The 27,854-nt window shown below is 50.9% G+C and overlaps 1 protein-coding gene and 1 long non-coding RNA gene across 6 annotated transcripts in view; one reads left to right on the plus strand and one right to left on the minus strand.

The window, feature by feature from the left end:
- Nucleotides 1–5,368: 5,368 nt before the first annotated feature.
- COMMD5 (COMM domain containing 5) lies at nucleotides 5,369–8,730 on the minus strand. 3 transcript variants are annotated; one of them, XM_017883596.1, is made up of 3 exons: nucleotides 8,110–8,183; nucleotides 7,592–7,718; nucleotides 5,377–6,590 (listed from the first exon to the last, which is right to left on the minus strand). In XM_017883596.1, exon 3 carries the CDS (start codon nucleotides 6,531–6,533, stop codon nucleotides 5,859–5,861), a length of 675 nt encoding a protein of 224 aa, XP_017739085.1. In that variant the 5' UTR covers nucleotides 6,534–6,590; nucleotides 7,592–7,718; nucleotides 8,110–8,183; the 3' UTR covers nucleotides 5,377–5,858. The 3 variants fall into 3 exon arrangements, with proteins under 3 accessions (XP_017739086.1, XP_017739084.1, XP_017739085.1); XM_017883597.1 differs by lacking the exons at nucleotides 7,592–7,718; nucleotides 8,110–8,183 and adding an exon at nucleotides 8,494–8,730 and having other exon boundaries at nucleotides 5,369–6,590; XM_017883595.1 differs by lacking the exon at nucleotides 7,592–7,718 and having other exon boundaries at nucleotides 5,370–6,590; nucleotides 8,110–8,212.
- The window catches only part of LOC108536628 (uncharacterized), a 45,861-nt gene continuing 26,262 nt past the window's right edge, over nucleotides 8,256–27,854 (plus strand). For 2 of the 3 annotated variants that reach the window (XR_001887571.1, XR_001887573.1), the window contains exons 1-2: nucleotides 8,256–8,314; nucleotides 8,869–8,937. This is a non-coding gene — a long non-coding RNA (uncharacterized LOC108536628). Of the gene's footprint in view, nucleotides 8,395–8,868; nucleotides 8,938–27,854 lie in introns of all 3 variants that reach the window. The other variant, XR_001887572.1, reaches the window with a different exon arrangement.

Here is a 27,854-nt window from a genome sequence, read left to right on the forward strand (position 1 = left end):
GGGTTCTTGGCACATGCAGGAACATGGAGGTGTGACTGATGGCAGGTGGCTTGCAGTAATCTGCTCAAGGCATGATGCTTTTTTGCTGAAATTGAATTTTCATGTGAATCTGCTGCTCAACCCTAATCTAATAGGCTGGCACCTTGTCCATTTGATTTTCTCACACAGCATCTAATTAAGGCTGATATTCACAGGCATGAGGCCAACAGCAAGACCTCAAGCCTGTCTCCACAGTCCTGGTCATTCAGGTATGAAGGAGTTCCGGGGAACCTGCTGATTTTTGGTGCCACTGCCAATAATTACACAGAAATATTTGGGCCCCAAAGGCCCCCATCCCCAGTGGAGGGACACTTTGTGATCCCTTCCTCCCAAACATGTGGCCTAGAGGGACACAGGTCACGCCAGGGCTTGTGACTGCTGGCTTGGGTCATGCCGCACTGGTTAGGCATCATGGCAGGGTCACTGAGACGTTGCAGCCTCAGCTGCCTAACCCAAGAGCAACTTGGGAATTTGTATCAGGTTGAAACAGGTTGTGCTGGTCCATGTGTTTGCAAGTTCCAGAGCTTTCCCTGGTGGCAAAGGACACAGCAGAGTCCAGGGTGCTTGTGTCCCCATGAGTTTCGTCTTTACAGCCTGTGGACAGGGATCTGACCCCTTGGTCGGCCTGAGTGACCACCAGCTGCTGCTGCTTAGCTCAACACGCTGCGAGTGTGTTCCCAGACTACAGTGCTGCTCCTGGGGGCAAAGCCCTGACTGGTGACCTCCCACCTGCCCCTTCAGGGGCTCCTCCCGGTATGCAAGGGCGATGGTGCTCTTTACAGCCATGAAATGAGTGTCCACTGTAACTCTGCCTCTTCTCCAGCCACGCCCTACCCACACTGGAACTTCTGTACATGCCGAGTATGTGTGCAACGTCCCTGCCTTGGGCTGCGTGGCTGCTGATGAGGGTCTTGGCAGGTAATGTGCTTAGCCAGCTGGTCGCCTTCAGGTCTAGCACAGGCATTGCTTTTTCTCTACTTCAGGCTTTCTGGGCTGCCCAACCATGGGACAAGAGCCAAGGCATCCACATGCACCACCTGCAGCTCCTGTTCCTGGCCTTCCGAACCCTGCTCTCAAAGACTCTGACCCTGCCTCCTCCTGGGCTCTCGTCATCTCCTCTTGGCCACTTCCTGGTTCATGATCAGGACAAAAGGAGGGGAACATCAGCCATATGGATGGTCTGAAAATTCCAGATTCTGCGCTAACCACACTGCTGTGTTCTTTCCACTAACAGCAACCAGCCAAAAGGGCTTCATGCTGCTTCAGCACCTGGATTCTCTCTGGACTGACATGGTCCTAGATCAGGGGTGGCAAACCAGGCAAACCATTTGCAGCTTTTTACGTTTCTGAATGGTTGGGGAGAAAATAAGAGACTTGTGACATTTGAAGACTATGTGAAAATCAAATTTGTGCACAGTGTCCCTGGGCTTGGTGATGCCCAGGTGTCTTCATGGAGCCTCTGGCAGCTTTCCTGTTGCAGCAGTGTTTACCACACCAGCCAGAGCACCTTAACTTGGAAAATAACTTCATGCCTTCCAGCCACTGAAGGATTATTTTTTCCTCTCAGCCCTTAGTGGTTTCTTCACCTAAATGTCACGGTACAACTGAGAATAAGGCAACTGGGTCAGTTCAACAGAAGTAAACCTAAAGTCCAACAATCCAGGTTAGACATTAGCCACGGAGGGATGGGAGTCCTTTTTTTTTTTCGAGATGGAGTCTCCCTCTGTCCCCCAGGCTGGAGTGCAGTGGCGCGATCTCGGCTCACTGCAAGCTTCGCCTCCTGGGTTCATACCATTCTCCTGCCTCAGCCTCCTTAGAAGCTGGGACTACAGGTGCCTGCTACCACGCCCGGCTAATTTTTTTTTTTGTATTTTTCGTAGAGATGGGGTTTCGCCGTGTTAGCCAGGATGGTCTCGATCTCCTGACCTCAGGTGATCCACCCGCCTTGGCCTCCCAGAGTGCTGGGATGACAGGTGTGAGTCACCGCGCCTGGCTGAGGAGGAGTCCTCTTCTGGCTGCAGGATGTGGAAACGACACATCAAATCCATGGGGCAGCTTGTTGAGAGCCAAGGCTGTGAGCACACGACTTAAAATTCAAGCTGCTGCACAGCTTTGAGATCTGAGTATCACATGGAAGCATCCAGGCGGCCCCGGCACACAGGCTGTGGTTCTGTGCAGAGGGAGAGGAGGCCAGGTGGCCCCGGCATACAGGCTGTGGTAGTTCTGTGCAGAGGGAGAGGAGGGGCTGCTCGGGGTAGTGCAGGTGCTGGACTATCCTGTGACCTGCTCACACAGTTGTGCAATTTGGGCTTCAGGAAACTCAGCTGAAGAGTTTCCAGGCCAGGCGCGGTGGCTCACACCTGTAATCCCAGCCCTTTGGGAGGCCAAGGAAGGCTCACGTGAGCCCAGGAGTTGGGAGGCTGCAGTGAGCTGTGATCGCACCACTGCACTCCAGCCTACGGGACAGAGTGAGGCCATCTCCACAATATATAAATAAATAAAAACATTTTGGGTTTCTGTTTTGGAGACAATAAATTATAACCTAGGCCTAGAATTGCTTTTTATCTCAACTATCAGAATAGTCTTCAATTTATGACACTGAATTGAAACTATTTGGAGCTTTCTGGAAACTTCACAAAGTGGAGCAGAGCAAGGGCCGGGCCCAGGCCATTTTATAAATCCCCAAGTCCCCAGTGCATGCAGCTGGACTCAGAGTCCCAGAAATGTTTGCTGAAAGAATGAGTGATGCAGCCGGGGAGGTATCCAGGCTTTGAGCTCAGGACAGTGCCGCAGGAGAGGGAACTCACTAGCAAGTTTCCACAGAGAGCTAAGGCCAAGAAAACCAAGGGAGTAATTTCCCAGATGCAGACATCTGTTCTCTATGCAAGGCCTTGCGCAAACCATGGGGACAAAGATGGACAGAGCCAGCCCCTGCCCTGGAGTCCAGGTCTAATGGAGACTGACCACTGACAAGGATGGACAGGTGCTCTGCATTGGAGGGGTCCAGTGGGCTCATGGGGTTGGCCCCAACCATGCCTGGCCTAAGAATGGTTTTTAAATGGAAAAAAATACTTCGTGACACATGAAATTAAAATTTCATGACTGGGTGCGGTGGCTCATTGCTGTAATACCAGCACTTTGGGAGGCCGAGGTGGGCAGAACACCAGAGCCCAGGAATTCAAGACCAGCCTGGGCAACATGGTGAAACCCCATCTCTCCAAAAATACGAAAATTAGCTGGGCGTGGTGTGGTGTGCCTGTAAGCCCAGGAGGTTGAGGCTACAGTGAGCCATGATCATGCCACTGCATTCCAGACTGGATGACGGGGAGACCTTGTCTCAAAAAAGGAAAATTTCAATATCCATTAAAAAAAAGTTATTGGAGGCCAGGCTTAGTGGCTCATGCCTGTAATCCCAACACTTTGGGAGGCCGAGGTGGGCGGATCACCTGAGGTCAGGAGTTCAAGACCAGCCTGGCCAACATGGTGAAACCCTGTCTCTACTAAAAATACAAAAATTAGCTGGGCGTGGTGGTAGGCGCCTATAATCCCAGCTGTTTGGGAGGCTGAGGCAGGAGAATTGCTTGAACCTGGGAGGCAGAGGTTGATCGTGCCACTGCACACCAGCCTAGGCAACAAGAGTGGAACTCCCATCTCAAAAAAAAAGAAGTATTGGAACACAGCCATATCTATTTGTTTACATATTGTGTGACTGCTTTCAAGCCACCATGGCAGGGTGGACAGAAACTTCATGGCCCACAAAATCTAAAATGTTTACTCTCTTGCCCTTTGTGGGAAGAGTTTGCTCACTCTTGAGCCAGAGGAAGTGGCCTCTAAGTCTGCTCCATGCTGCAGGGATCTCAAGTCCAACTGGATCATGTCTGCCCTGATTAAAACCCCACTGCTCCCCTTGCCCCAGTGGAATGACCAAAATCCTGTGTCTAGCCTTGAGGCCAGCTGCTGTCCCTGCACTTGCCCTCTCTGTCCCTCACTCCCCTGTACTCAGGCAGTGCCAGCCCCAGTCCTGGGAATGGCTCACTCCCCTGCCTGTGTCTCACAAGCTGTCTTTTCATGGCTGTGTCTTGGTTTGCCTGGGTCCCCGCTTGAGACAAGCCCAAGCATTCACAGATGAATTGAGGCAAACCGAGATTCCCAATGAGAGACGGTGAGAGGTCAGCCTGAGGACCGAGGGCAGGTCTGTGCTCTGGGCTCCACACAGGCTTTGCAAAGCAGCTGGGAGAAGCAGAAGGATGGGGCTGTCCCTAAAGCTGCTGTCCCTGCAGGGCCAGGGCTGGTGAGTGAGAAAGGCAACATGGTCTCAGCTGCCACAGCCCCAGCCACATCCACATCTGGGGACAGAGAATGCAGGAAGTGACTGGTCATATTCCTGACCCGAAGACAGTGGTAGGGACAGTGCCTTCAGGGAGACAGGAGGGCTGTACCTGAAACTCAGTGAGGGTGGGACGAAGTCGAGTGAACGACTAGATGGCAGTAGCCACAAGTATGCGCCTTGGAGGGCACCTGGGCCCCTCCAAGAGTCTGCTGACCCCGCCCCCAGGTACTCTTCTGCACCCCGACATGTCAGAACTGCCCACGGAGGATGAGGAAGAAATCCAGGCTAGTGGAGGAGACAAACCAAAAACTGCAGACAAGACAAACAGCCAAGCAACCCCAGGCACTCAAAGACAAGGGGAGGTTTCTCTGCAGAGAACAGACCAAACATGGTCCAGAAGTGCTCCATGGAGGCAGGGGCAGTCAGCTGGAACCCAGTTGACTGAAAATGGCTCTGCAAAGACAGCCCCAAGGCCCCTCCTGGAACACAGTTATGCTGGAAGCTGCAAAGCTGGCTACAACCCCTGCACACACCTGCCCTAGAGGCACCCGGGAGAGGTCCCTGCCACCAAGTCCACCCTGGTGACAGCCTCTCTGCTAGGCTCTAGCCTCCTCCCTTGCGCCCCTCCACATAGCAGCCAATCACCAGATCATGTCTCTCCTTTGCTGAAAACCCTCAAAAGGGCTCCTCTGTCACTCAGAATTGAGCCAAAGTCTTTAAAAGGCCCTAGGGCCCTGACTTCTGTAACCTCCCCAACATCACCTCCCCTCAATGATCACCACCTACTTGGCTGCAGCCAGTAGGCCTTAAGCACATTAGGCCTCCCCACGCTGGCCGCCTGTGCACCGTTCTCCTTACCTTGTGCTGCCCCCCTCAGAGCGCTGTGCCCCTCGCTCCTTCAAGTCCTCGCTCAGATGTCACACCCTCAAGGAAGGTCACCCCATCAGCACACAGACCCCACCCTATTTGCTGCATCCCATCCCATCCTCTGATGAGCTATTCCAGTAAATTTTTATTATTTATTTTACAATGTTTCCCCTCCCCTCAGCCCCACTAGAATGTCAGCTCTGTGGGGTCAGGGATTTAAGGCAGAAGAATGAAAATGCCCAACCTAAAATACAAGATGTACAAAAGCACCTGGCTACATGGGGCCAGGCTGAGCAACTGTATGGTGTCTACAAAGGGCCTCAACCTGGCCACATAGCCACGCCCAGCAGCAAAGACAAATGTACAGGGAAAGGGAGGGTGTGAGCTTAACACCCACCTAGAGAAACATGTTGTTTACAGCTGCTTTACTTCCAAAAAAGAAAAAAAGGCATAGCTCTCTTTTTCAATTAAACAGAAGACTACATAATTATGTTCAAACACTCTCACTTAAGAGCCTGCCTCATGGCAAGGGCAGAGCTGTCCGGGGAGAGTCAGCTGCACTTTGCCACCATCTCAGGTGCCTGTCCAAGCCTGACCTGAATGGGACTGGCCAACTGAGGGGTCAGTCCTGCAGTCTGCGCTCACACCGCTTCTCCAGATCTGCCATCTCCTTTAGGACCAGAGCCACGCTGTACCGCAGCTCCTGGAATTTGGCTGTGGGGACCTCGAAGCGGTATGCTGACCCATCTGAAAGCTTCAGCTGCATCAGGACGCTGGGCTGCAGGGAGCGAGCCAGGGCACTGGTGGAGATTGCTACATCCACCCGCCACCGAAAGTCAGCAACATGGGGCAGCCAGGCCCCCTGCTGCTGGGCCACAGAATCAAGGAGGGGCCGCTGGCTCCCAAATACCACGCTGGCCAAGTCCCCGACCAGGTCTTGGGGGATGCAGAGCTCCTGGAGCTGGTCCCTGAAGGTGTCAGGCTTCAGGCTGGCAGGGGGCAGACGGAGGGCTTGCTGGAGCAGCGTGTGCATGCCTGCCAACAGGGCACCCAGCCGCTCCTCCGGCAGGTCGGCGCTGACCCGAAGACGCTGCACAGCCTCTCGGCAGTCCTCCCCCTGCAGGCTGCTGACCACAAGCTTCAGCAACTTTCTGAACGTGCTCCTGTCTAGGTCCCCTAGTAGCCGGGCCATTGCTGCCACCTCTGGAGGAAGCTGGGCCCCCAAGAAACTCACTCGGCCACTGTGACTATCACCAGGATGATGCAGGTACGGAGCTGCAGTCCCCACAGCAGACATTGCTGCTGCTTCCTCCTTGATCAGCCAGCCCAGGAGGTCGGTCCCAGATGCAGATGCCTAGAGTGGGGCAGGGGGAGAAGACCAGTGACTCTCACATCCTTTGGGCCAGCGAGTGAGGGTTGATATGGTCCCCATCATCAGGATGCTGACAGTGTGAACTACCAATGACAGTCAGTGCTGGGGAGGTGGCCCTGGGAGCAGGTGGCAGAGGGGTCCATGACAGTCCCAGGAGGAGTGGAGGCCTCCCAGAGGAAGTGACATCTAAGGCATGAAGGGCAAGCAGGAATTGGCAGAGAAGTCGCGGAGCAGGGAGGAGGACCAGGAAACAGCACAAGTTCTCCAAGTAAGTTAACAGATGAAAGAATGAACTAGGGGAGAGGTCCAGGGAACATAGGGACACGGGCAGCTGGCGCCAAGGACCACACTGAGACCATTTAACTATTCAACCTTGAATCCTTCACAACAGCAGGCAAGAAGAAATACCATTCCTACCTGACAGGGAGATAAGACTCTAGGCCAGGTGCAGTGGCTCCAGCCTGAAATCTCAGCACTTTGTGAGGGTGAGGCCAGCGGACTGCTTGAGCCCAGGAGTTGGAGACCAACCTGGGCATCATAGCAAGGCCCCGTTTCTACAAAAAAATTTAAAAAACCAGCCAGGCGTGGTGGTGCACGTCTGTAGTCCCAGCTACTCAGAAAGCTGAGGACAGAGAATCCCTTGGGTCGTGGCTGCAGTGAGGCGAAATCGAGCCACTGCACTCCAGCCTGGACAACACAGCGAGATGCTGTGAGGAAGGAAGCACGGAAGAAAGGGAAGGAGAGGAGAGAGGGAGGGAGAAAGAAAAGAAAAGTAAAAAGAAATCAAAGCTGTAAACACAGCTGCCAAAATCAAGGACTGGAGCCTAGACCTGTCTATTCAGAAGTCTCAGCGGTTTCCACCACAGCCCTCAACCCCCGGGCTGGAGGCGCTGAGCAACGGGTGGCAACAGAGGCAAGTGCCGCATCTAAAGAGGGTGCCAGGCACCTGATGGGGGAGCGCAGCAGCACAAGCACCTGCTCACCTCAGCAGGGGCTGGAGCAGAGCTCGGCGGGGCACAGCTCCTGTCCTCAAGGCACTTGTCAGGCCACTGCACAGCGCTGGGGGAATCCAGGGAACTCCTCAGGGACTTCACGGCGCCCCCATTCTCCCTGAAAGTCAACGACCACCCACTGCCAACTCCTTCACCGCCCCGCCAGCACCAGCAGCGCCTTTCCACTCCAAAGGGCCATCCGGGAAGGCCTCCGAGCTGCCCGCTTCCGGTCACGCGGCTTGGCAGGCCGGGTTCGCACCCCAACTCCCTACCCGCGGTTCTGACGGGGGCGCGGGGGCCTTGGTGCACAGAGTCGAGCGCCCGTCGCCGCCCCCACGGTTCGGGGCCAACCTACCGGCGGGCGCCCCTCCGCGGAAAAACCCCGCAGTATGGAGAGCTCCCCGGACACAGCGGCGAAACAGCCTTTCCTAGGCCCGCACCCCCAGCCGGGGAGGGAGACTCCACCCGACTCCACCCCACGCTCCCGCGGTCCCAGTCGCCCCCAGCACCTGGCTCCGGCAATCCCCAGCTGATGCAGCCAAAAGCGGGCCTCGTCCCCGGAAGCGCCCCGAGGGCCACTTCCGGGTCGCTCTAGGAAAGCAGCAAGGACCGCCCCACTGTGGTCCGCTGGCCCGAGGGGCGGAGCCGAGACCTCGCCAGGCCCCGCCCCCTCCCCGCCCGGGTGAGTCGGGAGTCGCCGCCTCGGGGTCCCAGGTCTGGTTCTAGACAGTTTTTTTCTTTCTTCCCCCGAGGAAAAGGGAAACAGAAGGCGGTGTTTTGTTTCCGTTTCTGAGGTAGAAACTGCAGCCTGGGCCCGCGTCTCCCTCCCCACTTGCGCAGAGGAGGGTAAAGCGGCAGACGCCTCCCGTGGTCGGGGTCAGAACTCCAGTCACCTGAGGCTGAGGCGCTGGCTGGCTTTCGTCGGCTCCGGGTGGGCGGCGGGGAACGGCGGGACCTTACGGATCAGCGCGGAGCGGAGCCGCGCGGGCGTCCCTGGCCCGCGTGCGCGGTCTGCGCCTCCAGGGTTTTGAGAGCTGCCCCGTTTCCCCTCCGGTCGGGTGGCGGCCGGCTCGGGTGACTCAGTTCCGCCTTGGGCTGCTCTCTTGGGCCCTAGTGCAGGAGCTTGGTCCGAAACAATGGCCTCCCATACGTTTGTTTAACATGTATTTTACTATAGTGAAAAATAATGTGCCAAAATCATTGAATTGTATAAAATGGGTGAATTTATATAGTATGTGAATTATAGCCCAATAATTTTTTTTTTTAAGACTGAAAAGAAGGGAAGCAACCTAATTAAACGGGCAGAAGATTTGAGTGGACATCAAGGAAGATACAAAGTGAGTAATGGGTACGTGAAGCCTTCAGCATCATTGGCTATTAGAGAAATGTGAATTGAAGCCACAGGGAGGTGCCATTTCATACCATTAGAAGGGTTATAATAAAAATGACAGGCTGGGCGCGGTGGCTCACGCCTGTAATCCCAGCACTTTGGGAGGCCGAGGCGGGCAGCCAGATCTCAGGAGAACGCTATCATGAGCACATAACTTAAGAGTATGGCAGTGAACCATTCCTGAAAAGCCACCCCCACGATCCGATCACCTCCCACCAGGCCCCACCTCCAGCACGGGGGATTACCTTTCAGCATGAGATTTGGGCAGGGACACAGATGCAAACCACATCTGCCATACAATGGAATAGTATTCAATAACAAATAGGAGTGGAGACTGGGTGTGGTGGCTCATGCCTATAATCCCAGTACTTTATGAGGACTAGGTGGGAGAACCACTTTACCAGCCTGGGCGACATATCAAGGCTTCATTTTTACAAAAATTTTTAAAAAGCCAGGTGTGGTGGTGTGCACCTGTAGCAGGGGTCCCCAACCCTCAGGCTATGGACCACTACAGTTCAGTGGCCTGTTAGGAACTGGCCTCACAGCAGGAGGTGAGGGCAGCCTATAGTCCCAGCTACTTGAGAGGCAGAGTGAAGACCCCTTGAGTCCAGGAATTTGAGACCAGCCTGGGGAACATGGCAAGACTCCATTTCTAAAACAAAACAAAACAAATCAAGTCTAAAAACCATGCTGAGGGAGGATTGTTTAAAGGGAATGGATCTGGGAAGTTTAGAAAGAGACTACGTCTGTAAGGTGTTATTTCCCTTTAAAATATCTGAAGCAAAAAGGTGAAGTGCTATCATTTGTGAGGTCAGGGCAGTGGTTACATGGCAGACCCACCCCCTCCAGAAGTGAGGAGAGCCAGGAACCTGGGGGTGTTTTGGAGACAGTTCCCACCCAAAGGCCAGAGTGCCTGGAGAACTCTCATCCTATTGTAGCAGGACAAGCTGCAGACAGAACTTCTCAGACCCCGGGTTAAAGAAGGACGGGGTTTTATTGGGCCGGGAGCTTCGGCAGACTTGTGTCTGAAGAGCCAAGCTCCTTGAAAAAGAAATTATTGGCCCTTTTAAGAGCTTACAACTCTAAAGGGTCCACATGAAAGGGTTATTATGATAGATCGGGCAAGCGTGGAGAACGTGACTGGGGGCTACATGCATCAACAGAACAGAAAGTTTTACAGTGCTTTCTTATGCAATGTCTGGAATTTACAGATAACACAAGCAGTTCAGGTTAGAGGTTGATATTATTATTATATTATTTTTAACCACCAGGGCTGGGTGATGGTGCCAAGGTCATCTGGCTATTTATCTTCTGTTTCTTTTTGTTTTCTCCCTCTTCTCCTTTTAAACTAGTCAAGACGGGGAGAGGAGGGCAGCATGAGAAGTGGTGGTCTCCTTCCTTACTATGATCAACATTTGAAGTTAATTTAGCTTGAAACAATTTCAAGCTTAGATAAAAGGTTGCATGAATAGTGCACCTTCCCAGAGACCCCCATTCAAGGGTCACCAGGTGTCCCTGCAATGTCTCTGAAGGAAAATACCCTGTTACCTGGCAAGAGTGGTATCATCTTGAAGCAAAATCACTGTGGTGGCTGATGTTAGACTCCTGCATACCAAGGTCCTCACACAAGGCCTGTAGCATTGATAACCCCTCAGAAAGATGCTTACCTAACTTCCCCAGCAGTCAGGAATTTTGCAAGAAAGTCTGAGGCATCACCAGCTGCACGTTTTTACCAAAAATCTTGCTATATAAAGGATGCTTTCTGGAGGGCAGGTGCAGGGATCCACTGTCTTGTGGCTGCCCGAGATACTACTTCTGTTCATAAGTCTCTTAAATGTTTCTTTCTGAGAAACTGCATTTGTCAGCCTCTTTTTTCAGCCTCTCAGCTCCCTCAGCCTTTGGGGGTAGGTTTGTGTGACCTGCTCACTGTGGAGCAATCCCTCAGAGCATGAGGACTCGGCTGAGGGTCACGAGTTGCATCCACTTGTCCTATTTCTTGTCTCCTTCAATCTAGAACAGACTTTCCATCCCCTGGACTTTCAGGACCCTGAAGTTTAATGTTTATATGCAGTCATTATGGAAAATGTTTCTCAAATTATCATCATTCTCTTGGTCAAAGCAGTGATAGAGCCTGCCCAGATTCAAGAAGACATTGTTCCTGCTCTCAACGGGAGGGACGCCAAAGAACCTGTGGCATCCTCAGTCAGCCACAGCAGACACGGTGGTGGTAACTCGGGCAAGAAGCACCAACACCTGCGAAAGCCAGGTGTCTCCAGGGCCTGAGGCTCAGGATATTTACACAGTGTCAAAACATCACCATGCAATGTAATTATTATTAATTACAAAAGGGAATAAGGTAACTTCACAAGAGACAAACCAGGCAAACAGCACCCTGGCCAAATGATCTAAGATAAAACCACTAATGCATAAACTAATGTCATTCTCCAACTGTCAGCTGTGGTGGGAAGACATCACTGCACAGCTGCCCGAGACACTTCCACCGAAACTTCTCTCCACTGGGTGTCAAGCTTGAAGCCATCTGATGGCCCATCCGTCTTCCTGGTTACCTCACTATTTTCTATCCCAGGCATTTCTCTGAACAAGACGTTTGCATCCTTAATTCTATCTTGAGGTCTTCTTTTTGGAGGACCCAGACCAACACAAATGAGCCAGAAGCAGCTTGAGAAAACCAGTGATCAGACGGACATTTGGGACTGGCCCACCCACCATCTGCAGGTGAAGAAGGCGCTGTTCTGGTTAGGAGGTGAGGCACTGACAGTCCCTGGCACAAGGTGAGGCTCCACTGCTAAGCTTTCCCTTGTGACCTGGGAAAATGTCTCAGCAGAAGGGAGTCTGTGCAAGGGACAGTGATGCAGGCATTTGAAAGGTGCAAGGATGGCCGGATCCCGGAGCAAGGCTGCACCGCCTGCAGCAGAGAATAGAACACTTGTCTATTGGACCCCAAATGGCCCTGCATCCGCACACGCTTCCAGTATGAGCTGAGCTCTGTCAGGCCTCCCCAGGCACGAAGTCAGGCAGCCCAGCAGCATCCATCAGAATGTGGCAATGGCATGGCCAGGATGACATCCACGCAGGGCCAGAGCGCCAGAGTGAGCTGAGGGAGCAGGCAGCCCAGCCCACATGCCTCCCTCAGCTCAAGCCTATGGCTGCACATGGCACACGTGACGTGCAGCTCAAGTCTATAGCTGCAGCGGGTTCCTGCGTGGCTGATGGAGGGTGATTTGTAGATGGATGGGCTCATCTCAGATACGTAGATGGATGGGCACACGTGAAATGGGCAGCAGCACCTGTATTACTGCCACTCTCAAGGGTGGGAAGGAAAACCTTCCCAGTGGGCAGAACTGCAGGCAGCATGCCGGCCACCCCATGTCTGCAAACAGAAGTGGCCTGAGATGAGAATGCCCAGACTTCTGGGCAGTGGCCTTGTGTCCCCACCTTCTGTGGGGGCCAGAAGGAAAAGGAGCCTGCAGACCAGGTCTGGGTTGAGGCAGTGGTGAACACACAGGAGGGCACAGAGTGGGAAGGTGTTTGCACATATCAGTGCCCACCAAGGCATCCAGCACATGAGGCACTGAGCAGCCAAGCAGACAAAATCACTTACCAGTGGACACCAGTCCTCACCGCCAGCCACTCTGGAGCATGAAAGGGGTGACCCTGGTGACAAAAATGAAGATTCCATATGGAAGACCTCCTTCACCCTGGGTCTCATGTTGTCGGGCGCAGTGGTTCATGCCTGTAATTCCAGCACATTGGGAGGCCGAGGCAGGAGGAGGAGCATGAACTCCCTTACCAGGGCCTGTCTGGCAGCTGCCACCTCTGGATGTCCAAATTGTCCATAACAGAGTGGACGCCATCATGCCCTTTCTATCCTGGAAAGGCTGGCCGTTTGTTCTCACACGGATGGATGCCTATTTCAGGTACCAGCTGACCTTTCCTACAGAGCCTCCGCCCACACCACTGCCTGGGGCTTAGGTTGCTTCATTCAGAGGCATGAATCCTCACACAGCAGCATCCTAGTGGGACCCACTGGTACCTGTATTGTAGCAGCCAGCCTCACGCAACTCTGCACTGGCCTTCTAGAGGCTCAGCTGAAGCAGCAGCATGGAGAAGATGCTCTGAAAGGATGGCACCATCCTTTGGGATGCCATACATTAATTTGGATACTTTTTATGGTACTGTGTTCCTAACAGAAAGAACACATGAGTCTGGGAAACAGATTTGAAGCAGGAGTGGCCCAACTCACCCAAACTCTCCCATAACCTACTGGGAGATTTTGTGTTTCCTGTCTACATGGTTCTGGACTTTGTAGGGTTGGAGGTCCAGTGACCCAGGAGCACACAACAAGGATCCCACTGAATAAGCTACAGCTGCTGCAAGGACGTTTGAGCTTCTCAAACCCAGGGACCCACCAGGTCTGCTGTGTTGATAGTTGTAATTTTAGATGAGTAATGAACAGAAAAGAAGAGAACATTTCAGCCCTGAGACCAATTCCAGTGATGAAGACTGTAGCTAATCCAACTAACCACTTCCTTCTGAGTTTCTTTTCAGGAAGAAAGACCCATGGGAACCAGGGTTTTCTGAATTGATAAGAATTAGAACTGGCTGGGTGTGGTGGCTTACACCTGAAATCCCAGCACTTTGGGAGGCTGAGGCAGGAGGATGGCTTGAGTCCTGGAGTTTGAGACCAGCCCAAGCAACATGGCAAAACCCTGTGTGTACAAAAAATACAAAAAATTAGCCAGGCATGGTGGCACATGCCTGTATTCCCAGCTACTCGGGAGACTGAGGCGGAGGATTGCTTGAGCCTAGGAGGTGGGGTTTGCGATGACCTGAGATTGCACCACTGCACTCCAGCCTGGGTGATGTTAGGTTTTGAAGGAAAGGTGAGGGTTAAAGAATGACACACACACACACACACACACACACACACACACACACACACACACACACACACAGAGAGAGAGAGAGAGAGAGAGAGGGCGGCTTAACAGCAACACAGGTATGTTGCAAAAACCTGTGGAGATGGGAGACCAGCTTAGTGCCAGAGCCCGTTGCTACTTACAGGCTGGGGCAATTTATAGGCCTGCGTGGGAGGGGTCGGGGCTGGGGGGCATGGCCTGCTTCCTGGGAAAATGTTGATAACATGTTCTCAGGATGAGGCGGTTCTGGCCCTTGTTCCGGCAGAATGTGGTGTTCCTTGCACTTTCTCCCATGCACTTTCTCCCAGCAGAATATAAGAGGCAGGCTGTTTCTCACCACCCAAACCCCCGTGGAATGTTTCATTTTGAACAAGGTCTGCAAAATGGTGGGGACATACAAAATGGTGCAAGTTGGACTAACATTCTTGCTTTATGCTTTATTTTTTATTTTTATTTTTTTTTGACAGTCTCACTCTGTCACCCAGGCTGGAGTGCAGTGGTGCGATCTCAGCTTACTGCAGCCTCTGCCTCCTGGGTTCAAGTGATTCTCCTGCCTCAGGCTCCTGAGTAGCTGGGACTACAGGTGTGCGCCACCACACCCAGCTAATTTTTGTATTTTAGTAGAGATGGGGTTTCACCATGTTGGCCAGGCTAGTCTCAAACTCCTGACCTCAAGTGATCTGCCTGCCTCAGCCTCCCAAAGTGCTGGGATTACAGGTGTGAGCCACCGCACCTGGCCACCTACTTTTATATAAAGGGAAGAGGGTGGTTGTTGATTATCTGGCTGCTTCCTGCTGAATAGGGGTGCTGTAATCAGGGTTTGGGTTTTGAAGCAGTGGGTGTCTGACTTTAGAGTGGCTTTCCTGGAGGCGCTGATACTGGACTTGGCGGAGTAGGATCAAATCAGTGTCTTTCTGGGTGGCTGCCTGGACAAGGGAGTTCAGCCTTCGGGAGGTAAAGTGGGATATGAAGGTGAGTACACACAGGCCAACTGTTAGGAGGAAGAAAATTAGGGGCCTAAGAAGAGGTTACCCAAGGTATCCACATTAGGAGGGACAACCCCTGCCTCCAAGAGTTAGTGGCTTGATGTTGGATTTCTGCAGCCCTGTCTCGGAGCCTGTGGGCTGTGTCTCGAACAGTGCTGTATTCATGAACATTTAAACAGCCTTCTTGGAGAGCCACACATGTGCACCCCTTCTCAGTGGCTGACAGGTCTGCAGTCCTTCGGTTCTGGAGAACAACTCCCACAGGGGAACCTACTTGCCTTTGGAGGCTTGTGATGGAAGTAGGCATGTCCTCTAGGTATTATAGAGGACTGCAGAGATTTTTATATATGTAAAAGGCAGCTGAGGCTGACACACCCGACCTGCCATTCTGGTGCCACGTGCGACAGAGAGGCTTAATCTTGTTACCAGAGGAAGGAGATGTAGAGCCAGCTTAGCGTGCTCGTGCTCAGAGGAGGAGGAAATAGGGAGAGCCTGCATGGTTTGGTTGTTAGGCAAAATGTTAATGTTTGGAAATTGAAACACCAGGGTGTATGTTTGTAACCCAGCTGCCACCAGGCAAAGATAAGTTGGTTTCATAAAGAAAGAAAAGGTGGGGAGGGGGTTGGCAGGCTAAAGTTGTAAAGGAAGGTAGCGAGCTGTGAGAAGATGGGGGGTGAACCCTGAACAAATGTTTTGTTCCAACTTTTTGTTTTTCCAGGTTGAATAGCTGTTAACAAGGGTAACCCCTGTGAAGGCCAGATAAGGGATGTTGCTGGGGGAGGAGGTGAAGGCTGTTGAGTTTCGGAGAGAGAGAGAACTAGGTTTTCGTTAACAAGTGGCTATTGCAGTACAGGTAGGGCAGAAGGATATATAGGTTGCAGCTGAGGGAATTGTGTGTGCATTTTTTCCAGGGAGCGCCCTTAAGTTGGATACATGGAGAGTGAGTGGTGCTGGCAGAGAGGGGAGGGGTTGGTAAGAGGTGTTTTATGGAATCCAGCTTGTAACATGTTTAGAGGTTACGAGGCAAAGGAGGGTAACAGCCCTGTGTGTGACGGTGTGGGTGGATTTGATGGACTGCGGGGAAAGGTGTTCAGCCAAACAAGATTATAAACAGGTTTTGGGAATGAATTGGCAGAGTAGGTGAGATGCAGGTTTATTTTGGACCAAGTTTCTGTACTTAGGTTAACAGGAAGGGCTGTGAACTGCTGGATTTGTGTGGACAAACAAATTTAACAGTTGGAAGAAAGAGGGGAGTGTGACTGATTTAAGAGCAATGTGTGAGGCTGACGAAGGGGGCCTGGTTGCCAGAGGTTGGGGGTGAGGATTTAGCATATCCACAAAGGACAAAATGAAAAAAGGTGATTTGAGTAGGAGTGAAATTCTGAAAGGTGCCCTGTAGCCATAGCTCCTGGATTGATGTGAGGAATTCGAGTGGAGTATCCAGGGACGTGGGGAGGGAGAGATCTGAAACAAGGTTTGAGATAAAAGATTGGAAATTGGAGGCGGAGAGTGTTATGGACCAGGGCCTTCTGGATAGGCAACTTCTGCAACTCTTGTTAAGCGCAGTGAGGTTGGTCCTGTGACGGGGGAAGAATATTTTTTGCGGGGGGAGAAAACTTCTGGATATGGATCTGGAGCTTTTCTTAGTTTGGAATGGTGTATCCAGTGTGGAAAGCGGGTTAGCTTTGCCGCTGTGGGAGTAGCTAGAATAACCTGGTGAGGACTTGTCCACTTAGGTAGGAGAGGGGAGGAGGAGTCTGTGATCCAGACCCAGTCCCCACTGGTTGTAGGGACAGGAAGGAGTGTTTTGAGGATGGACTTTCATGCAGGGGCAAGTAAGCGTTTGTGTACTGTGTGTTAGATGGTGAGAGAGGTGTAATGCTGGCCAAGTATCCCATGCAGGAGGGCCGGGAGATACAGGGAAATTTTGGAGGATAAAGGGGCGTCCATACATATGTTCAAATGGGCTTAGGCTGAGGGGCTTGTGAGGAATGGCATATAAAGGCATGAGGAGAAGTGAAGTTTAGGCCATTTTAACCTCCAGGGAGAGTTTGGATAACTGTTGTTTTAGAAGGGCATTGGCTCATTCAATCGTACCTGAAGATTGGGGGCAATAAGGAATACGGAAGGCCCATTTAATGTTTAGAGTCTTTACCAGCTGTTGGTTAACCTGTGAGACAAATGTTGGCCTGCTGTCGGCCTGGATGAAAGAGGGGAGTCCAAACCGGGGGACAAAATGGGTGAGGAGAATAGAGGTGACTGTTTGCTTTTTCAGTAGTAGTAGTGGTGGTAGGAAAAGCCTCTATCCATCCATACAATCTACTATTGTCAGAAGCTTCCGGACTTATTTTACAGGGAGCATGCGGGTGAAGGCGATTTGCCAGTCCTGTCCTGGCAGGTGTCCTCGGGCCTGGCGTGTGGGGAAAGGGGGTGATCTGATGGCATCTTGAGGGGAAGTTTGAGTGCAAAGGGAACATGCCTTAGTGATATCTTTGAGATTGGTGCCCATGGTGGGGGAATGTATACGTTTTTAAGAGCTGAAGTAGAGGGAGGCAACCATCATGGAAATGGTTGTGCACATATAAAAGTACAGAAGGTTTTTTTTTTTTTTTTTGGAGACAGAGTCTTGCTCTGTCACCCAGACTGGAGTGCAGTGGCGCCATCTTGGCTCAATGCAAACTCCGCCTCCCAGGTTCAAGCAGTTCTCTGCCTCACTCTCCTAAGTACAGGGATTACAGGCGCATGCCACCACGCCTGGCTAATTTTTGCATTCTTAGTAGAGATGGGGTTTCACCATCTTGGCCAGGCTGGTTTTGAACTCCTGACCTTGTTTACACCTGCCTCAGCCTCCCAAAGTGCTGGGATTACAGGCGTGAGCCACCATGCCCGGCCCAGGAGGTTTTTAAAACTTGGCCAAGACAATTTTAGCACTGAGGTAGAACCATTTTTTCCTGAATGGCAGGACAAGTGAGGTTTGTTCCTCCTGGGTATATACAGGGTATATGCTGGAAAAACTGGGCAATAATGATGGGGTTTAAGGGCTGCCTGCCGGGCTACCTAATTTGCTAAAAAATTTCCCTTGGTTACGGCATTTGTAGCCTTTTGGTGTCCCTTACAGTGGATGATAGTGGCCTGCAGTGGTAGCTTAGCTGCCTCCACCAGCTTGTGTGTGTTTGCCATTTACTATGGGGGTTCCTTTTAGCTAGAAAACTCCTTTCCTGCCAGATTAAGGTGTGAGAATGTAGGATGTGATATGCATATTTGGAATTGGTGTAATTTTTTTTTTTCCTGTAACAGAGTCTCGCTCTGCTGCCTAGGCTGGAGTACAGTGGCACAATCTTGGCTCATTGCAACCTCCGCCTCCCAGGTTCAGGCAATTCTGCCTCAGCCTCCCAAGTAGCTGGGACTACAGGTGCCCACCATCATGCCAGGCTAATTTTTGTATTTTCAGTGGAGATGGGGTTTCACCATGTTGGCCAGGCTGGTCTCAAACTCCTGACATCGTGATCTGCCCGCCTTGGCCTCCCAAAGTGCTGGGATTACAAGTGTGACCCACCATGCCGGGCCAGGAATCAGTGTAAATGTTAACCCTCTTTCCCTTTGTTAGGGTGAGGGCCCTGGTTAGGTCATCTATCTCTATCTGTTGAGAGGTAGTTCTGCCTGTTGCGAGGTAGTATGGGGGGGAGAGCATTGGATTCTAGGAGTTTATTTTGGCAATGATGTTGTAACCAGATGCTAGACATGGCTTCTTTAAAGAGCTTCCGTTAATGAACCATGTAGTTGTTCCCTGCAAAGGGGCTTCTGAAATGTGTTGGAAGGGGGAGGGGAGGGAGCCTAAGAGGTCCAGGGAGGAGTGAGACAGCTCAGAGTCAGAGGTGTTTACAGGGAGGAGGGTGGGAGGGTTGAGAGCTTTGCCTTTCTGGAAGGTGATTAGATGGTTTCTTATGAATAAGGTGTATACCTGCTGTAAGCAGGATGGTGGGAGGGATAGAAGAGATTGATGGCTCCTGAGGTCCCGTAGGTTATGATGTGTTGGTAGTGTGAGTTTCTGAGCTGCCTCCAAGGCCAGCAGTGTGGCCCACCCAAGATTTTTAGGCAGGGTGGCCAGCCCTGGATGAGAGTCTGGTTGTTTTGAGAGGCACGTCATGGCTTGTGTTTGGCAAAAAGTTTAAGAGCAAGCCCTTATCAGAATGAACACGCAGAGTAACGGGCTTGGGGGTTGGGCAGTCCCCGTTCTGGGGCCATCGAAAGGGTATTTTTTAGTTTTTTAAAGTGTGAATTGACGGGACAAGCCGGGTTTGGAGGCTCTAGGCTGGGCCCACATGAGGCCATGTAGAGCAGCTTGGCCAGCAAACAGAAGTTGGGAATCCACAGCCGGAAGTATCCCATGAGGCCCAAGAAGGAGAGGAGGTCCTTCTTTGTGTGGGAAGGGGCAATGTCTTGAATTAGCTCCTTTTGTTGGGTTGGGATGGCCTAAGAATTTGAGGTTAGAACTCAGGTGAGTGACCTGGGTTTGGGTGAGTGACCTGAGTTTGGTCTACCTGAGACTTTGCTGGTGAGACCCAATATCTTTACCTATGGAGAAAGTTTAAAAGCTGAGTGCTGTGTTGGACAGACAGGTTAAGGGAGGGGCTACAGTGAAGTAGGTCATTGACTTATTGGGGGAGGGTGCTAGGAGCAACGGGAAGTTCAGCTAGGTACTTGGTGAGGGCCTGTCTGAATCGGTGGGGGCTGTCCCAGAACCCTGGTGGGAGTATGGTCCACGTTAGTTGGGTGGACGTGTGGGTATTAGGATCTGACCAAGTGCAAGCAAAAATACTTTGGGAAGCCGAATTTAAGGGAATAGTGAAAAAGGTGTCCTTTAAATCCAATACAGAGAAGTGTGTGGTAGAAGAGTGACTATGGGAGAGTGGCATATGTGGAATGAGAGTGGAGTGCTGGATGCATTGGTATTACCACCTGGTTAACAACTCAGAGATCCTGGACCAAGTGGTAGGATCTTGAGAATTTGAGCTTGTAAAAGTTTACAGATAATAGGTTTGAGGCCCCTGAGGCTGCCTGGGTTAGGGGATATTGAGACTGATGATGGAAAACAGAGTGGTTTTGGAGGGTTATTTACCCGGGATGTGATGTGTGGCTATTGTGGGTTTAAAAATGTTCCAAATTTCAGGATTAACAGAAGGCAAGAGGCTGGATAATGAGAATGAGGGGGAGAGGGAAGTGTCTGAGCGGCAGAGTAAAATAAAAGGAGCGGAATTGCAGGAGGCAGATTGTATGGAGGCCTGGGATTTACTTAGTATGTCCCGCCCCAAGACAGGAGTGGGGCACTGAGGGATAACCAGGAAGGAGTGGGTGAAGGGGGTGTTGAATAGGTTGCATAATACAGGACCAGTCTGTTTGTGCCTAGAGGGGATTCCATCAACTCCCACAACAGAGATAGAAGAACTGAAAAGGGGTCTGGAATATTCTAATAAAACAGAGTAACTAGTCCCTGTATCCAATAGGAAAGACATGGGCTTACCAGAGACTGACCCTGGGTTCCGAGGTGGTGATGGCAACTGGGGTGGCGGACCCCTGGCCCCATCAGACTTCAGTTACAGGTGGTGAAGCAGATGAGGAGCTTTGCTGAACACAGTCCCACTTCCAGTGTTCCTTGATGCCACAGATGGGGCAAGGTTTTGAGAGTAGGCCTTTGCCCAGTGACTCTGTTGGCTGCACTTAAAATAGGCTTCTGGTGGAGTTTGTTGTAGGGTTGAGGATTTCTGTACATGTTGGGAACTCTGTTGAATGGCAGCTGCCAGCATCTGGCATTTAGCCTGGTCTCTTTTTAACTTTTCCTTTCTATTGTTAAAGACCTTAAAGGCCACTTTGATTAAGTCTCTTTGGGAGGTTTGAGGGCTATTCTCCAGTTTTTAAAGTTTCATTAGAATGTCTGGGGCTGACTGGAAAATGAAGTATAAATGGAGGTAGATTCTTCCCTTATTGGCACTAGGGTTCAAGGTGGCATATTTAGGTGTGGCATATTTAGGTATGGCCTCTGAAAGGCAGAAGAAAAGAGCAGGAATGGCTTTATTTATTTATTTTTGAGACAGAATTTCGCTCTTGTTGCCCAGGCTGGAGTGCAATGGCATGATCTTGGCTCACCACAACCTCTGCCTCCCAACTAGCTGAGACTCGGACTGGCTCTCCTTGCTCCTCAAGCTTGCAGACCGCCTATTGTGGGACCTTATGATTGTGTAAGTTAATACTTAATCCCCTTTATACAGGCATGTGCCACCATGCCTGGCTATAGTACAGATGGAGTTTCTCCATGTTGGTCAGGCTGGTCTTGAACTCCTGACCTCAGGTGATCTGCCTGCCTTGGCCTCCCAAAGTGCTGGGGTTACAGGCATGAGCCACCATGCCTGGCCAGGAATGGCTTTATTTATGCCAGCTAGGAGGCATATCATATAGCTTTATTTCTATCTGTCTGCAGAAGTTGCCTGATAATCCCAACTGGGGTCAGTTCCAGGGATAGTTAGGATCCATACTGGGTTATGAGCAGCATCTTGTTGGTGGAGGGTGTCTATGTGGGTCTGGGCAGCTATCCAGATGCATTCCCTGTCCTCAGGGGTGAGGGTACAGGAGAGGATGACATATATGACATGCCAGATAAGGTCATGAAATTGAGTGATATACAGAAATTCTTTGAGGAAGGAGGTGGGATCTGTGCAAAAGGAGCTGAGTCTCTTTTTAAGCTGAGAGAAGTTGAACTCAGATTATGCCTTTGGTCCCTGTGACCTCCTGCAAAGGGAGAACTTTGGAGGGCCTTTGGCTGTGTGCCTGGTTTTGGTGGAAGGGGCTGGGCATGTGCCTAGTTTGTTAGCCAGGTTGAAATTAGAGGAAGAAGGCTTGTCTGGAGGAGGAGGCATTTTTGCGGGTTTTCTGTTGAGGAGGAAGATTTGAAAAGGTGAACGGATTAGCAGAGAGTGAGCCAGGAACACAGATAAGCAAAGCACCTCAGATCATTTATGATTTTGCTGGAGGAAGTCTTTTAGATTATGTTAGATTTGGAAATTGAATGTTTTGGTTTTTGGTATTGACTATTATTGTCCAGTTTACATGGGGACTAGGCAACATTACAGGGGAAAGTACAGAGGAAAGTACAGAGGAAAGTAAGGTGTTCAGTTTTTTGTTTTTGTTTCAAGACTGAGTCTCGCTCTGTTGCCCAGGCTGGAGTGCAGTGGTACAATCTTGGCTCACTGCAAGCTCCACCTCCTGGGTTCAAGTGATTCTCCTGCCTCAGCCTCCCAAGTAGCTGGGATTACAGGCGCCTGCCACCATACCTGGCTAATTTTTGTATTTTTAGTAGAGACAGGGTTTCACCATATTGGCCAGGCTGGTCTCGAATTCCTGACCTTGTGATCGGCCCACCTTGGCCTCCCAAAGTGCTGAGATTACAGGCGTGAGTCACTGCGCTCGACCAGCAAGGCATTCAGTTTTAATGGAGTTTGCCAAGCCCTGGGCTTGGAGGTTCTGGATGAAACATCCAAGAGTGGTGTCTTGAGGAGGTTTTCAGGAGGCTTGCCCCATACTGCTGGCCAGAGGGTGAGAAATTTAGAGGATGGAAGTACCCCAGAGGGAAGTGAATACCCTGGAGGGGAGTGAGTACCCCGATTCCTCCTGGGAGAAGGGACATAGGAGAGCCAGGGCGTCCCTACAGCTCTTTGCAGTTCCCCAGAGGCTGCAGTGGCCAGAGTGGTGAGCGTTCTGATGGTGTCCCCTCAGAGGGCAGGCCACAGTCACCTGGTGACCAGGGAGACCTCTTACCCAGTGCTGGAATTTTCTGGTGAACCCCCTGAAATATGAGAGGAATCCAGAAAGGAAATAAAGGGAGACTCACCCACTAATTGGACATGGGTATTGGATGTGATATCCAGCAATGGGATTGATACTTGCTGGAGCTGCCTGGAAAGGAGAAGAAAGGAAAAAGAGGATGAAGAGTTTGATCAGGATCTGGAAGTCAGCCCAGGACCAGAGAAGAAGAGAGAATAAAGGAACAGGGCTGGGAATAGGGAGTCCACTCAGGATCTGGAAGCAGGCCTGGGTCTGGTTTTTGCTGCTTGCTGCTTTCCAGGTTGCAAGAAAAGATTTACTCATTTAGAACCCAATCCCCATTCTGGGTTTTGGCGTCAAAATGTTAGGTTTTGAAGGGAAGGCGAGGGTTAAAGAATCACACACACACACAGAGAGAGAGAGAGAGAGAGAGAGACAGAGAGAGATTGCAGCTCAAAAACAACACAGGTATATTGCAAAAACCTGTAGAGATGGGGGATAAGCTTAATAGAGCCCACAGCTGCTTACAGGCTGGGGAAATTTATAGGTGTGATGGTTAATACTGGAGAAACGTGAAAAGCCAAGACTGGCCTAGCCTCCCAGCCTACATCTTTCTGCCATGCTGGATGCTTCCTGCTCTCCAACATCTGACTCCAGGTTCTTCAGTTTTGAGACTCGGACGGGCTCTCCTTACTCCTCAAGCTTGCAGACAGCCTATTGTGGGAACTTGTGATTGTGTAAGTTAATACTCCCCTTTATATATCTATTCCATTAGTTCTGTCCCTCTAGAGAACTCTGACTAATACAGATTTTGGTACCAGGAGTGGTTCTGGAAGAACAAAATATTAGAGTTCTTTTGTTGGTTTTGGGGTTTCTGGATTTGGCTGGTTAATATGATTGAACCCCAAAATGTTAAGGACTCTACTTCTAATAGTATGGAGAACACTGATAGTCCTTGGTGTAAACTGTTTAGAGAGTTATACAAAATAAATGCATTTCACGCTCCTGATTCACGGCTCATGAGAGGCAAGGAGTTTGGTAACTCTATACATAATACCTTTGACTATATGTGGAGAACCAAGGAACATGATGAAGCTGGTTGGTTGCTCCTAAGTTCAGTGGACAAGGTGATGAAAGAAAATGATGGCTGGACCGGGTGCGGGGCTCACGCCTGTAATCCTAGCACTTTGGGAGGCCGAGGCAGGCAGATCATGAGGTCAAGAGATCAAGACCATCCTGGATAACACGGTGAAAACCCGTCTCTACTAAAATACAAAAAATTATCTGGGAGTGGTGGGTGGAGGGCGCCTGTAGTCCCAGCTACTCGGAAGGCTGAGGCAGGAGAATGGCGTGAACCCAGGAGGCGGAGCTTGCAGTGAGTTGAGATTGCGCCACTGCACTCCAGCCTGGGCAACAGAGCGAGACTCCGCCTCAAAAAAAAATAAATGCATTTCACGCTCCTGATTCACGGCTCATGAGAGGCAAGGAGTTTGGTAACTCTATACATAATACCTTTGACTATATGTGGAGAACCAAGGAACATGATGAAGCTGGTTGGTTGCTCCTAAGTTCAGTGGACAAGGTGATGAAAGAAAATGATGGCTGGACCGGGTGCGGGGGCTCACGCCTGTAATCCTAGCACTTTGGGAGGCCGAGGCAGGCAGATCATGAGGTCAAGAGATCAAGACCATCCTGGATAACACGGTGAAAACCCGTCTCTACTAAAAATACAAAAAATTATCTGGGAGTGGTGGGTGGAGGGCGCCTGTAGTCCCAGCTACTCGGAAGGCTGAGGCAGGAGAATGGCGTGAACCCAGGAGGCGGAGCTTGCAGTGAGTTGAGATTTGGCCACTGCACTCCAGCCTGGGTGACAGAGCGAGACTCCGTCTCAAAAAAAAAAAAAAAAAAAAAAAAAAAAAAAAAAAAAAAAGAGAGAAAAAAAGAAAAGAAAAAGAGAAAGAAAACAATGGCCAGACAGGGTGGTTCATGCCTGTAATTCCAGCACTTTGGTAGGCCAAGGTGGGTGGATCACCTGAGGTCAGGAGGCAGAGGTCAGGTAATTAATGGAGTTTTAGCTAAGGTCCAACTTACAGTGGGTCCAGTGGGTCCCCAGACTCATCCTGTGGTCATTTTCCCAGTGCCAGGATGCATAATTGGCGTAGACATACTTAGCAGCTGGCAGAACCCCCACACTGGCTCCCTGACTGGTAAAGACTATTACAGTTGGAAATGCCAAATGGAAGCCATTAGAGCTGCCTGTACCGAGAAAAGTAGTAAATAAAAAACTAGTGAATCTCTGGAGGGAATGTGGAGATTAGTGCCACTATCAAGGACTTGAGGGATGCAGGGGTGGTGACTCCCACCGCCTCCCCGTCAACTCGCCCGTTTGGCCTGTGCAGAAGACAGCTGGATCTTGGAGAATGACACTCGTGGATTATCGTGGGCTTAACCAAGTGGTGACTCCACTTGCAGCTGCCGTACCAGGTGCGATTTCATTGCTGGTGCAAATCAACAACCTCCTGATGTTGGGAGCAGGCCCCCCAAAATCTGGCCACAAACTGGCCCCAAAACTGCCATAAACAAAATCTCTGCAGCACTGTGACATTTTCATGATGGCCATAACGCCACACTGGAAGGTTGTGGGTTTACTGGAATGAAGGCAAGGAACACCTGACCCACCCAGGGCGGGAAAACCGCTTAAAGGCATTCTTAAACCCAAACAATAGCACCAGCGATCTGTGCCTTGAGGACATGCTCCTGCTGCAGATAACTAGCCAGACCCATCCTTTGTTTCCCATAAGGGGTACTTTTAGGTAATCTAATATCTATAGAAACAATGCTAATGACTGGTTTGCTGTTAATAAATATGTGGGTAAATCTCTGTTCGGGGCTGTCAGCTGTGAAAGCTGTGAGACCCCTGATTTCTCACTTCATGCCTCTATATTTCTGTGTGTGTGTCTTTAATTCCTCTAGCGCCGCTGGGTTGGGGTCTCCCCAACCAAGCTGGTCTCGGCATCCTAGTACCTGATATGCAACCATTGACTTGGCAATGTCTTTTTCTTCATTCCTGTCCATAAGGCCCACCAGAAGCAATTTGTCTTCATCTGGCCAGGCCAGCAGTATACCTTTACTGTCTTGCCTCAGGTGTATCAACTCTCCAGCTTTGCATCATAACCTTATTTAGAGAGAGCTTGATCACGTTTTGCTTCTGCAAGATGTCACACTGGTTCATTACATTGATGACATTATGCTGACTGAATCCAGTGAGTAAGAAGTAGCAAACACACTGGACTTACTGTGAGACATTTGCATGCCAGAGGATGCAAAATAAATCTGACTAAAATTCAGGGACCTTCTACCTCGGTAAAATTTTTTTTTTTTTTTTTTTTTTTTTTTTTGAGACGGAGTCTCGCTCTGCCGCCCAGGCTGGAGTGCTGTGGCCGGATCTCAGCTCACTGCAAGCTCCGCCTCCCGGGTTCACGCCATTCTCCTGCCTCAGCCTCCCGAGTAGCTGGGACTACAGGCGCCCGCCACCATGCCCGGCTAGTTTTTTGTATTTTTTAGTAGAGACGGGGTTTCACTGTGTTAGCCAGGATGGTCTCGATCTCCTGACCTCGTGATCCGCCCGTCTCGGCCTCCCAAAGTGCTGGGATTACAGGCTTGAGCCACCGCGCCGGCGTCGGTAAAATTTCTAGGGGTCTATGGTGTGGGGCCTGTTGAGATATTCCTTCTAAGGTGAAGGAAGCTGCATTTGGCCCCTCCTACAACCAAGAAAGAAGCATAATGCCTAGTGGGGTTATTTGGATTTTGGAGGCAACACATTCCTCATTTGGGTGTGTTACCCCAGCCCATTTACTGAGTGACCCAAAAGGCTGCCAGTTTTGAGTGGGGTCCAGAACAGGAGAAGGCTCTGCAACAGGTCCAGGCTGCTGTGCAAGCTGCTCTGCCACTTGGGCCATATGACCCAGCAGATCCAATGGTGCTTGAAGTGTCAGTGGCAGATAGGGATGCTGTTTGGAGCCTTTGGCAGGCCCCCACAGGTGAATCACAGCAGAGGCCTCTAGGATTTTGGAGCAAGGCCCTGCCATCTTCTGCAGATAGCTACTTTCCTTTTGAGAGACAGCTCTTGTTCTGTTACTGGACTTTGGTGGAAACTGTATGTTTGACTGTGGCTCATCAAGTCACCATGTGACCTGAACTGTCTTTCTTGAACTGGGTGCTTTCTGACCCATCTAGCCATAAAGTGGGTCATGCACAGCAGCATTCCATCATCAAATGGAAGTGGTATGTACATGATCGGCTCAAGCAGGCCCTGAAGGCACAAGTAAGTTACATGAGGAAGTGGCTCAAATGCCCATGACTCCACTCCTGCCCCCCTGCCTTCTCTCCCCCAGCCTGCACTGATGGCCTTATGGGGAGTTCTCCATGATCAGTTGACAGAGGAAGAGAAGACGAGGGCCTGGTTCACAGATGGTTCTGCACAATATGCAGACACCACCTGAAAGTGGACAGCTGCAGCACTACTGCCCCTTTCTAAGACATCCTTGAAAGACAGCGGTGAAGGGAAATCTTCCCAGTGGGCAGAACTTTGAGCAGTGTACCTGGTTGTGCGCTTTGCATGGAAGGAGAAATGGGCAGATGTGTGATTATATACTGATTCATGGGCTGTAGCCAATGGTTTAGCTGGATGGTCAGGGACTTGGAAGAAGCATGATTGGAAAATTGGTGACAAAGAAATTTGGGGAAGAGGTATGTGGGTGGACCTCTCTGAGTGGTCAAAAACTGTGAAGATATTTGTGTCTCATGTGAGTGCTCACCAATGGGTGACCTCAGCAGAGGAGGAGTTTCATAATCAAGTGGATAGGATGACCCATTCTGTGGACACCACTCAGCCTCTTTCCCCAGCCACCCCTGTCATTGCCCAATGGGCCCATGAACAAAGTGGCCATGGTGGCCAGGATGGAGGTTACTCATGGGTTCAGCAACACGGACTTCCAATTACCAAGGCTGATTCGGCTACAGCCACTGCTGAGTGCCCAATCTGCCATCAACAGAGACCAACACTGAGCTCTTAATATGGCACCATCATTCCTCGGGGTGATCAGTCACCTACCTGGTGGCAG

Source organism: Rhinopithecus bieti, unplaced genomic scaffold (genome assembly GCF_001698545.2).
Source record: "Rhinopithecus bieti isolate Rb0 unplaced genomic scaffold, ASM169854v2 scaffold_13617, whole genome shotgun sequence".
Classification (NCBI taxonomy): domain Eukaryota; kingdom Metazoa; phylum Chordata; class Mammalia; order Primates; family Cercopithecidae; genus Rhinopithecus; species Rhinopithecus bieti.

Bases quoted from the DNA above. Each gene is read 5' to 3' on its own strand.
- COMMD5 (XM_017883597.1), bottom strand. From the start codon at position 6,533: ATGTCTGCTGTGGGGACTGCAGCTCCGTACCTGCATCATCCTGGTGAT.